The 13,115-nt window shown below is 42.9% G+C and overlaps 1 protein-coding gene across 1 annotated transcript; it reads right to left on the reverse strand.

Annotated features, from left to right (window-relative positions):
- Positions 1 to 842: 842 nt before the first annotated feature.
- Positions 843 to 7,458, reverse strand: FAM210B (family with sequence similarity 210 member B). Its single transcript, XM_040609805.1, has 3 exons — positions 7,226 to 7,458; positions 3,898 to 4,070; positions 843 to 2,438 (listed from the first exon to the last, which is right to left on the reverse strand). Exons 1-3 carry the CDS (start codon positions 7,394 to 7,396, stop codon positions 2,222 to 2,224), a joined length of 561 nt encoding a protein of 186 aa, XP_040465739.1. The 5' UTR covers positions 7,397 to 7,458; the 3' UTR covers positions 843 to 2,221.
- Positions 7,459 to 13,115: the final 5,657 nt, after the last annotated feature.

Below are 13,115 nucleotides of genomic sequence, written 5' to 3' on the forward strand. Positions count from 1 at the left end.
AGGAAAAACCCAGTTTGTTTTTTTTGAACAAGTAGTTAGTCAAAATGAGCTTGACAGCCATTCCTCCTATACATGTGGGTACATTAAGCAGCAGAGCACTGGCTCCATACTTTAATGAGCAAGCCAAGCAGCTGTGATGACAAGCTCTTTGTGACACAGCCTACAGCTCCTGTGGAACCAGGCCACACTGCAAGGCTGATTCTCAGTATGTCCTGCTCCTAAGGTTGGTATTTTGAGCAATAACTATGCAATACATGTCTACAGCATATGCTATGTTTGTAGTATTCATCAAGATTAGAATGTGTACCTGCTCACTGCTGCAGCTGTTTCCACCTTAGGACACTAAACCCTCACCTGGGCTTACAGCACAGCTCCACTGAGACCAAGCCCTTGTCAAGGGGTTCTTTATTTTCAGGTGGCAGCCTCTAGTGCCAGCTTGCTTCCACAGGGTGGAGAAAGTAAACTACCACTCTTCCAGGTTTCCTTGTCTTAGAGGAAAAACCTCTGGTTAGTCAAAGGGTAGCAATAGTACAGAGGTACAAGTATCTATGTGGGTATGACTCATCTTCCTCGAGCACAAACTCTTGCTCACTCACTTGTGAGCCTGAGAAATCCTCAGTGCATCCAACCAGCCAATGCATTGGACTTTCTGAATGGGAAAGGAGTTAGGGGGCAATTTAATGTTATGGCTGAGTGGAATTAACAGGTTGCTTGTAACAAAAAAAATTACTTGCTCCTCCTTCCCTCCCTCAGCCAAGTCTCATCCTAACCCCAGGCCTCCCTCCTCTCAGTTCACTCAATTTCAGGGTGGGGCGGGAAAAAATTTACTCTAATCACCAGGGTTAACATTCTGCTATTTACTTTAATCAGGTTCCTGTATGAAGAGATCTGTGTCAGAGCCACCTTGGGGTATACGTAAGCACAAAGACAGCAGAAGACAATGTAAGAACAGCAGACCTGGAAGGAGGAACAGGTCCAAACAAAAGATCTGGCTCAAGCTCTCTCATAGAAGCACAGTAAAAAGTCTGAAACCCATGTTTACCACAGAATATTACACTGACTACCTAGTTTTGGGATCCAGTATTTGGATTAATTGAAAGGTGGTATCTGAATATATGCATGTGCAACTACATTCTAATAGGGATAGTGTCCAAATAAGGAAATGAAAAGCACCTCTAACTGGTACATTCAACAATCTGTCAGATAAATTTAGGAATTGCTCTTGAGAAGCTATGAATTGTAATGTCTAGACTTCAGACACAGATCTGAGTTTCATCCACAGGAGCAGAAAGCTGCTAGGGTTAGTTTTCAGATTAAAAAGTGTGTCTCCAGTACAAAGCCAGATCTCAATACCTTAAAACCCCATGATACCTTGCCTCTGACTTGACGATCTTTGGAGTATGTTCACATAGGAGGTAATTCTGGTTACACTGATTTCAGTAGACTCAGAACTTCTTCTGAGTCTACAGGCATAAAAAAAATATTAAAAAAAGGATTTCAGTACGGCCAGTTCCTAGCCTATAAATAAATCATTTTTTCAAACAAAATCTTGAAACATGGAAGCACCACAAAGGAGCCGTAGTTTCAGAACAGTGCATCACCTATTCTGGCTAAAAAATTATCACTGTGCAAAAACTAATCATACAGGTACTCCCACTTAAGTTAGCTCAGCATGTATGTTGTATTGCGAGACTAGAGTCATAATATATACCTTTTATAACAAAAGAAACACCAACCTACCACCTTAGATTCCAATATACACCCTTGCCAAAATAACTATTCATATAGTAGGATATTGTTTATTTCACAGACTATTAGGAAAAGAATCTTCCTCTGTTTTCCCCTACACAGTAATAAAATAATTCTGCCACTCTATTTTGACAAGAAAAAAACCAAAACCCTGAAGGCCCCAAAAGCTAGATTATAAAGACCCAGAACTGTGTGTTCTAAAGAGACTGCTCATTGTCAAGCATTTATATTACCACTTGCAGTGGAAACAAGATACCATTGTAACAGGTTTTTTTACAGAAGTGGCAAAAGGGGAAGAAGATAAGGACAGCTCTTTTCACAGTGTAAGATTTACCTGAATCAACAAGTAAGAAATGCAAGGAGGCCAGCATTAACATGAATCCAAATAAGTCTTTTAAAGAAATTTAGCAACTTGAAAATTACATAGATACAGAGTATTTAAAAAAATAGAGTGAAACCCAATAGGAAATCATCATGGATTTGGGGCAGGAGGTTTGAAGAAACCAATCTTCCGGCAGTATCGGACAATAAATGGCACAGAAACTATAGTAATGCTGATTCGTACTGGAGCAAACAATTTGTGAATAGCATATGCCAGCACAAATGTGCTTGTACCAGCCGCCATTTTAGATTGCAATGATGATTCACTGAAACCAAGTTTGAAGAGAACGGCAGTCATATCCACACCACTGGGGGAAAAAGAGAACAATATTTCTTTAGTTTATTTTAAGGTTGCATGCTAAAAAATAAAAAGTGCTATTTTTTCCAGGGAATTTAACATGGCATACTTCCAACTCCGGAATTTATGTTCATATTAGATGTTAAATAATAAACCCAAGGAATTATTTCAGCAGTAACAGCTTAAGTTAGTTCTGTAGCAACAACACATGCAATATTTTCAGATGCACGGTTTTTTTTTTTTTCTTAAATTGACAAGTTCCCTATGAAGTCAAATATGTTCTTAATTTTAAAACTGTATAGCTGCAGCATGTGCATGGAGAATACTCAGCCCCCATGCTCAACCTTTGGAGATAAGATTCCTCTCCTTTTTAATTTTAAAAAAGAAATTTTTGAATTTGTGTTGTAAATTAATCTTCCAAAAATTTACAGTAAAGCCTATTCTGTGTTTTGATGAAACTTATCACATTAATATAGATCAACCCGAACCAAATACGGTACCTGTTGTTAGGCTTCAAGTGTCCTAACAGGAGTACAAAGCTGTTAAAATGACAAGCATCTTATCTAAAATCTAACAAGTGAAGGAAGTATTATGGATCTCAGATAAGCATTATCCACCAAATCCATTAATATTTTAATTCTCTATAGACATAGCAGCTTTCATCAAGGTTCCTATGTTTGGAGTAATTTTCCAAAAGAAGTTGTTACTAACTTTTCCCCCTTCACTTGACAGTAAAGTATCTTGTAACTGGGAGTTAAATCATACCTGAAGGAAAAGAGTTTCATTGTCACCCTGTGCAATGATATAGTAGATGAGAGACATCAGACATTCACACTTTTCCACTGAAGTCAAGGGTAAGTGGCAGGGAATGTTTTTAGAACGATGTGTTTCCCTGTCTCCTCAGCTGAAATCCCTCATGCTCAACAGACATATTTATAACCGATGCATTCCCACCAGAAGCCATGTACACAATTTCCCACCTGACTCCTACACAGTTATCTAGTATTTTCTTTTTTGAATCTAATCCTGGTTTAGTGGCCATTGTCTTCTGCAGTTGAATTGCAGAAACTGAGTTCAACACTCAGAAAAATAAATTTATCTCTAAGCTCCAGCACTTTGGCTCTATCTCTACAGACCACACTACTGTGTGAGAATAAAAGATATCTCTGCAGAACAAAAATAAATTCTCTCATCTGGTTAGTTACGCTGGTGCAGTCTGTTCTGTTTTTGCCTACTCACCATGGATGGTGAACCTATGCAAAAAGATCACATACATTATTATTCTCTCATGCCTGATGGGAGATTAGATCCATTTATGGATCCACCCACACTCAACATTCAGAAGATTACTCTGTATAGACCAAACAGCCATAGAGTACGCGTGTCCTTCCAGAAATAAGCACAATGGTAAGATATTTTTCTTGGCTAAACCATTACCTAGAGACTACAGACAACTGTACAAACCTCACCTTGACACAGCCAGGTAGAAGATTCCTAGAGATACTAATGAAATTCCAACATGGAATGAAACCCCTACAGCACCATACTCTTTAAAAACTTGTTTCAGTTGCTGGGATTTGTTGAGTTTCTTGTTTTCACCACTGAGATCTGTGGCTGCCCTTTTTGGGGGTCCACCTGCATCCTAAAAAGAAAACAATTAAAAGTATTTATTAACGTTAAGCACAATGTCATATTCTAGTCAGTTGAAGCAATATGAAATAATGAAAGAACTGGCTTGCATACAGTGCTGTTCGGAATACTTTGGGAAGATAGTAACACACTTTTGCTCTTTCACATCAGGACAGCAGATGCCTGTGGCACAGCCCATGCAAGATCCCTTTTCCCAGCTATTCATATCAAAGGAATGCACTGAAATTAGTGCAAGTTCTTACATAACACAAGTTTCATAATTAAAAATTATTACAGTCCCAGTCTTCCATTTGATTCAAATATGCATCAAGGCACACCCACACAGTTGTTTTGAGAGATGAGACCGAGGTGCCAAAGAGATCTTTGCTTATACCCACTGCTCAGCTTTATACAGTGAATTCTTGTAACACAGTTTTTTGTTCAAGGGCTAAGCAGCTGATGGCACTGGAAGACTACGATACCACACTGATGCTGACTTACTAACAACTTACTAGATAGCAGGGGTCCAACATTTAAGTTCTTATAAATCACCCTCTGTAGATCAGCTGAAAGAGGAAGAACTGGGGAAATGCTACTGTTGACAGTAGCTGCTGTCAACATATATACAACAATAGTGTTGCCATGGACTAGACAGTAGCTACACAGACATGGCAGTGCTGGTGTAAATAGCCTAACTTCACTGAAAATGTTTGTCATAGTAAAATTTATTGACAGCTTTTTATCTGGGTAAATTTAAAGTGCAGAAATTCATTCTGAAACATACTCCAAAACCCAATCTGATAGTGCAATGCAGGCAAAGAAGGGCATATATGCTGCTAGTAATGACAGCCCTTGGATATGTCCTCATACTTGCCACAGAAGAAATACTAACTAGAGAAAGAAAATGTTTGCACAAAGACCTCAGGATTTTTCTCTTAATTAGTGAACGGTTGTCAGGAGAGATTAGAAGAGTCCCTTTTCAGCTGAATTCAGCAGCAGTCATGACAATATGACAGCCAGACTAAAGGCCACTGCTGCCCACAGGACAGGTACAGCTACTGAGTGCCTGGCACCACTTTGTCCTACTGTAGGTCAGTTTCAAGGCACAAATTGGAAGAAACACACTTGATTAATCCTTGGATTTGGCGAGATTGTCAGTTAGGATACAAGACAGATGCCTCTTACAACACTAGTGGTAGGATGAACTTGCTTTAATTGGCGATTTCAACCACACAAAGCACACCACCACCCCAAGCCCCCCCCCCAAACCTGTTTGCTGCTGGTTTTATCTTTTTTAATCGTAATTTGTATTCCTTTTTATTTCGACAGGAAAACACACTGATACATAAATATGTATTTAGGGAATTGTGTAGCTCAATTTACTCTGCTTATTGTGTATTTAAAATATTCAAACATAAAAAATAATGTTAGATTATTTTTTTTTGGCTGATAAGCCAAAGCAATATTTCAACAGAAACTGAAACTTGACTCAAGAAAAAATGTCCAGTAGAAAAAGAAATCCTTTATTGCTTAAGCCAAGCAGTTTCAATACTAGAAGGTAAATGAGGAAAACATGTTTAAATAGATATGTTTTTAAGCAAGCTTATTTAGCAAAATAATGGATTAATAGTTAGATAATTAACTACTTTCAGCCACTGCAAGTAATGAGATTCAATGCATGGCTGTACTACATGCCTGCTACTTCAACATGTTTCAGAACTCATTCTCTTACTCTTCAGTTTTATTATAGGAAAGGGGGGATGTCGAGGGGCGGAGGAGGGAAGAATGCTGTTTTAACTCCCAGTCTGTAAAATATAAGTGCTGAGTTATTGAATGGAACTACTTAAATAAACTGAACAAAATAGCCTCATAATACCTTCTGATAAAAGCTGTCCTAACATGTTATTCAATCGACATCACATACTAGTCAAGAACATTAATTTATTCAACAGTGTGATTTTCTTAAAAGCCAAGCATGGTTTGAATGGTATTTTAAGATTTAATAGCTACAGTGAATTTTTCATCCGAACAAAGATGATCATTATCTATTTAAGGAGCCTGACATGAAGATTTTTTTCAGACAGCTGCCATGAAGACAGGAGCTGACAATCTGGAGAGATACATAAGCCTCAGAGGAACTCTTGGTCTTATAGCTGTGTTTGCAAGATGGATCATAAGGACTGAAAAATAACTTGTTCCCATCATCACATTTCAACTCACGGGCTCACACACCAGCCAATTTCTGAACAGTTCCACTTGAACAGATATTATTTGGACTACTCAGTACAGGCATGCCCGAATAACATACAACTTAGCAAAGAAAGCTGCTTGTTTTCCATATAATTTTGCTACAATATTTCTGCTAGAAAGCCAATTTTATTCACATCACTTAGGCAAAGATTCAGCTTCTGGACAAAATAAGGCAAGAATCTGAAATATCACATTACGCTTTGCAACAGGGCTACAGAAATTAACCTGAAAACTAAGGTGTAGAAATTAAACTGTAAATGAGGCTTTGTATGGAAAGCTCACAGTCATAATCTTGGCACAAACAGGTGTAAAGCAGGTCCGCGTCTCCTACAGAAACCCGGCATCAACATGATTTAATAATGTACTGCGGTGTAAAGAAGTCACGTGTGAGGCCTTCATCTGCTTTGCTCCCTCTGCCAACTCAAATTTAAAAACAAAAGAAGTGGCACAAATTCATACTTTTTTCCTCCCACTTCCCAGCTCAAACCAAAACGTAACCGAGGGTTGAAAGCCCAGTGGAACTCGCAACTAACTGGGTGCACGGCCCTTCTGCTGCCCCTGGGCGCTGCCAGCCACCGCCGCCACCGGGCTACTCTGTGTCGGCATGAATTACTAACAAGCCCTTCTTTTAGTTCTTCTTATTCTTCACAACTCACCTGAAGCGCTCAAACTCTGAAAGCCCCCTGGGAAAACATACACCCCTCCCGGGGTGCTGCAGGCCAGCCGAACCCCTAATCTTGAAGGCACCCCCAAAAAGCTGGAAAACACTCCCAGGCCGGGACAACTTGTGCTTTAACCAAAGCTACATTAATCCGCTCCCCGCCAAAACACCTCCCTCCGGAGGCGCAGCCGCTGCCCCCTCACACCGCGCAGTACCTCGGGGGGGGCTCCCAGGCACCCCCACCCTTGCCCACCTACCTTGGCGGAGCTGCCGGCGGCAGCTCGCAGCGTTAGGAGCGGCAGCGGCGGCCTGAGGCCAGCCCAGGCGAGGCGGGGGCCGCAGCGCAAGGCGCGGGGGGCGGCGGCGAGCGGGGAGCTGCGCGGGGCGGCCGGCGGCCGCAGCGGGCCCAGGCGCGCCAGGCGGTACATAGCAACGGCGCAGCCCCGGCTGTGTGCGCCGAGCAGGGCGGGCGGCCAGGCCTGACAAGCCGAACACACGCCCCGGCCGGCGGCGGGCGCCCTCCTCCTTAAAGGGGCAGAGTCCTTCTGGAGCCAGATTTGGTGGGCTCTGCCCCTTTAAGGAGGAGGGCGCCCGCCGCCGGTCGGGGCTGGCGGTTTGTGACGGGAGGGCGGTTACAGGTGCCGCTGCCCGCTGAGGGGAGGCGCGCTGCGCGCTCTTAGTCTGAGGGAAAAAAGTCTCTCAGGATGGCGTGTGGCCACTCGGGACGGTGTGAGGCAGCCCCCTGCCCCATCTGGGCTGGCTGAAGCCCCTCCAGCGCCCGTCTGGAGGGAGCTGTAGGAGCGCAACCACAGTGGTTTTACAGTGTGGCCGTCCACGTAGGTCGCTAAGCGGGGACAGTTGCCTCTTCAGTTCCCTTGGCTGTATTTAGGCCTGTAAGCGTGGAAGGGGAGGTGATGCCTGTCATTTTTTCGAGTGCTCCCAAAGACTGTGTGCATATTGAAGTGGAGAAGTGGTTAAAGTATCGTTGCTGCATAGGCTCACAGTGCAAGCAGTTTTTTATTTGATTACTGACTTTATCTTGAAGAGCTCTTGTAATCTGCCAAGACTTCAAGGTGTAGGGCAGAGTGCAAACACAGCTTTTCCAGTCACAAAGGGTTCATAGCATCTCTGAGACCAGAAGGAGCCTTCCAGCAGACACTGAGAAGGTCTTGCATTTATAGCCTTGCTTCTATCTTAAAACCACAACAGGAAAAGTAGGAATTAAAAATGCCATTGAAGTATAACATCACTGTGGGAGAATTGTAGGTGTCGGGGGGGGGGGGGGGGGGGGAGGATATTCCTGGCAAGTGAATCCCAGTGCCCCGGGGAGCTGTTTCGACCAGTAAGGCTGTGGCTGCTGGGAATGATCTGTCCACATGGCGTAATTTTCAGAATCTGCTTAACTCTGGTGATTTCTAGACCTTTTGTGCTGTGTCAACCATTCAATGTTAATGCTGCTTAATGTGGTTTAATATCTGCAAGTTGACCGCTATCTTATACGATGCCAAGGCTTTTTGTAACTGCTATTGCTGCAGTTTCCTGAAGTGGCTTCTTGCCATCACAGACAAGGCTGGCTCACTGTGGGAGGAAGGGTAAATATTGCATAACTACATTAATGTACTGAAACAATGCATCCAAATGCTAAGCTCCAGCAATAAAATGCTTCTCTTTTCCGAGATGCTAAGCCTTTCCTCTTCAGGCACATTGTTGTTTTTGCAGTGATGTAAGCATGCAGGGCCGAGTACAATAGGAGAACTGTGTCAGATAAATGAGAGGTTTTTCCCTCCGGAAGAACTTGCTGTTTAGGAGTACAAGCTGGAACTGCACAGGACAACACAGAATGGTACAATGCTGAAACAGCATGGTGGGTGGCTCTGGTTAAGTACAACGCACCACAGAACAGATGGGTTTCAAGGAGTATCTTGGAGGACGAGAGGGAGAGAGCTTTACATGCATTAAAATAGAGTCTGTTCTGGGCATAATAAACAGCACTGCCAGTTCTAGGGTTTTATACTTCCTTTAGTTTTTGGTTATAAATCTAGTCTTTCTATGAATGCTTTGTAGAACAATACTTTCTCAGAACGCAATTTCACATGTTTATTATGTTTATTACTGTTCCAAAGCAATTTGCTAATGTGTTTTCTGTGACTGTTAATACACCACCTGAGCAGACAAATAGTATTAATATGGTGATATATATATCATAGTGCACTACAATTTTGTATTTTTTTTTTTAATTATAAAACATCCCAGGAGTTAATTCTGGTTTTACTAAAAATGTCAGTCAAGTTCCACTGGCATGGACACAACTGGGCTTCGCGCATGCACACTGGACACCTGCCTGTGTTTGTCTGGCAGACCCATTAGAACCACTGCATGGTAGAGAGCACAGAGGAGCTTTCCTGTGGCATATGTGTTATGCTGCTGCTGGACATCTAGAAATCCTGGGCAAGTGCAGAAAAGAGTAGGAGATCAGTTAGTAAGGCATAAAAGCATCAGAGTTGGCAGTTTTATATGTACAGTCTGACTTTCTGCTGTCTCTAAAATCTCAGTGGGAGATTTTGCTTCGAGGCAGGAAGGAACAATACAATAAACATCAAATGATCTATGCTCACTGAAAGACAAGCAAACACCTGGGTTTAAGGTACCTTAATGTGAAGATAGAGAAGTGCAGGGAAAAACACATTAGCTCTATCCTGCTCACTGTAACTAAGACAAAGAGGAGAAGGTACAACTTCCAAAGACAGCTCAAGAAAATGCTTCCACCCAGACACTTTTGTGTTATGCTGGATACGCAGGTCTGTCTGTAATATGTACAATGTTTACTCCTTGCACGTCACTACATTTATATACACTCTTTGCCAGCAATAGTGGACTTGGGGCCATATTCCATTTGCAAGATCCACCAAGTTGTTGTTTACTGCCTCAAATATTACTTATAAACATGAAAGTACAAGTAATACTGATGGTGCAGCTGAAAGGCAGTTTGACAAGGAGGAAGTTAAAGGAAGACTGATGAGCCTGAGAATTCACTTGCAATTCATAGGATCACAGAATCATTTAGGTTTGAAAATACACTTAAGATCATTGAGTCCAGCTGTTAACTAACTCCACCACTAAACACGTCCCTAAGTGCCACATCTACACATCTTTTAAATACCTCCAGGAACGGTGACTCCATCACCTCCCTGGGCAGCCTGTTCCAACGCTTGACAGCCCTTTCAGTGAAGAAGATTTTCCTAATATCCAACCTAAACCTCCCTGGTGCAACTTGAAGCTGTTTCCTCTTGTCCTGTCACTTGTTACTTGGGAGCAGAGACCCTTTCCCACCGGGCAGTTCCCCCCGCTGTGCCCCCGGCCTGGGCGCTGCGGGGCTGCGGTGCCCACGGGCAGGGCCCGGCACGCGGCCCTGCTGGCCCTCGTACCGTTGGCCTTGGCCCGTGGGCCCGGCCTGCCCAGACCCCCGCGGAGCCTCCTGCCCCCCAGCACATCAACACTGCTGCCCAGCTCGGCGTCACCTGCACACTGACTGGGGGTGCACTCGATCCCCTCGTCTGGGTCACTGGTAAAGACGTGAAACAGCACCGGCCCCAGCAGAGCCCTGGGGACACCCCTGTGCCCAGCGCCAGCGCGATGTGACTCCATTGCCCACCGCTCTTTGGGCTTGGCCGCCAGCCAGGGCTTTACCCAGCGCAGAGACCCCCGTCCCAGCCATGGGCAGCCGGGTTCTCCAGGAGATGCTGTGGGAGACGGTGTCGAAGGCTTTACTGAGGTCCAGGCGGACACCAACCACAGCCTTTCCTTCATCCACTGAGTCACCTTTTCACAGGAGATCAGGTCCATCAGGCAGGACCTGCCTTTCATAGACTCCTGCTGGCTGGGCCTGATCACCTGGTTGTTCTGTACATGCCATGTGATGACACTCAGGATGATCTGCTCCATAACCTTCTGTGGCACCGAGGTCAGACTGACAGATCTGAAGTATGCTGTAACATGCGATTTCTGTAACTGGAATCCATGTTGCAGAATTGTTCCATCTGTGGTTTGCCAAGAGTGCAAGCTAAGTACTGCCATTGATGCTTGTAGGTCCCTGCGATGAGCTAGTTCAGGAGTTAAGTTCATTTGTAAGGATAAATGTGATTAGTAGTTCAGTAGCAGCTTACTTTTAATAATGTCTTAGTCAAAGCAAAATTATAATTTGATGATGAAGAAATGAGAGAAAATTCTTTAAGTTTTTCAAATAATTTCATCTACCAATAATTCAAGGATCATGAATGTGACAGTTCCAAAATATAATGCCTTCTAATAGACAAGTACAAATTGGTTCCTATATGAGAGTGGGAGGCAATTGCTTATGCATGATGGAAGCTGTATCATTTAATATTATTACAAATGTAGTAATGCCATGTACATAAATATAATGAGACGAGTTAGGAACCGATCATGAACCTTATTCAGAAAAGAAGCTAAGGTAAATTTCTTTATATTATGGTAAATTAAGGGCATGGCATGTGAAATAGTTTTAAGTGGCCTAGTTCTTTAGTACATTGGCTTTTTCACATCATGTTCCAAGGCTGTTTAAATGATGAAGATGAGATAATGTGAATAGTTCATAAGATGGACATGAATTAAAATGATATCAGGAAATTATATTTCCTTGAAATTTTAATTTGTACCTGTGCAAAGCATAACACAATGCCTGCTTATTATTTGAGGAATCCATATGTAGTTTATAAAGATACTTAGTAGGAAATTTCTGTGTCAAGAATGCTCCAGTACACACAGTTAGCTTTCAGGGACATCTTCATTCTCAAGCAAAAACTGGAAAAACATTAAAACTTAGTATCTTATATTCAAATGGGAGAAGACTGCACTGATAGTACAGCTACGTCCAAAGGAAGCCAGCCCAGATATTTTTGTCTGTGAGAGGAATTTAGGGTGAGAAAAATCCCCAAACAGGACAGCAAAGAAAGAGTTATTTGCTTTATTTACCTACAAATCCTTGAAGAATGGGGCTGTGTGGCCCTGTTTCATTTCAGTGCCCTGGAGATGTGTGGGAACTTCCATTGCAGACCACTGGTTGTCTGAGCAAAGGAAACTGTGGTTTCAACCCAAATCCTTCTAAAAGATAATTAGGCAATTTAGGTGATGACTCATGGGAGCCCCTGCAGAAAGATGAATTTCACCTCCTGAGAAGATCTTGCTCTTTGACCCCTAGTCTTGTTGAACAGAAAGGGGTATAAAGTAAAACCAGAAGAAAATAGAAGTGAAAACATCCGTATTGCTTGTATTTCTGTGACCTGCTGCTGATTTCATGTGCCCATCCTTGGCATGCCTATGAGTGAGCAGACTGTTGCTGTTGAGCTGTGAGGGTCCCTCTTTCTCATGGAGGACACATAGTTCTTTCAGGATCTTTGTGCCTGGGTTGGTACAGGAAGTCAGCAGCATTAATTCTACTCTCCACAAGAGTCCTCTCCAGTAATCTTCTGATGAGGCATTTTTTCATTTGGACAGTGTGATGTGTAGCCATTTGGATGTGTGTGAGTGAAAATCACATCCAGTGTCTCCTGCTAGGTGTGGGATTGATAGCCCCAGCAAAGCAAGAAGGTTTTTTTTTCACAGAACAGATAAACTACACGGAGTGGCAGCAGAAGCAGCTTCCTTGGCACCCACTAATGTGTTTCACCCTAATGTGGAGGGTAACTCAGCCTCCATGTCCGCACAGCTTTTGGCCTTTCTGCCCTGTCTCTGTGCGATAATGCTGCACTGAGGACACACACAACATACTTCATAGAAGTCGCTGGCTGTTCTCACCTTTCAGTAACAATTAACCTGAGTTATTTTTGGAATACGTTGGAAGCAGCAGTAATTGCTGTATGCACTGCCAGCCTTGAGACATGTTGTCATGTGCCCATTCAGAGTTTGGAAGACAGCCTTTAACATTTAACTGAAGTCACTGTTTCTAGTATCCAGCAAAGTTTCCATTCCTCATGTCTGTGAAGAATTTACCATCTTCTACCTTTAGATTGGTATTTATTTTGCAGTGAAGTGCAAAGAATTCATTCAGGTACCTGGGGTTTAGCATTTCAGATGGCTATTTAATTTACCATTCGGTGCAACCCACTGAGGAGAGGTGTCTGCTTTAGA

The sequence above is a fragment of the Falco naumanni genome, chromosome 10, assembly GCF_017639655.2.
Source record: "Falco naumanni isolate bFalNau1 chromosome 10, bFalNau1.pat, whole genome shotgun sequence".
NCBI classification, from domain to species: domain Eukaryota; kingdom Metazoa; phylum Chordata; class Aves; order Falconiformes; family Falconidae; genus Falco; species Falco naumanni.

Bases quoted from the DNA above. Each gene is read 5' to 3' on its own strand.
- FAM210B (XM_040609805.1), bottom strand. From the start codon at position 7,396: ATGTACCGCCTGGCGCGCCTGGGCCCGCTGCGGCCGCCGGCCGCCCCG. The intron at 4,071-7,225 runs GTAGGTGGGCAA...TTTTCTTTTTAG, and splicing joins CCGCCGGCAGCTCCGCCAAG to GATGCAGGTGGACCCCCAAA. The intron at 2,439-3,897 runs GTGAGGTTTGTA...TTTTTCCCCCAG, and splicing joins TTCTACCTGGCTGTGTCAAG to TGGTGTGGATATGACTGCCG.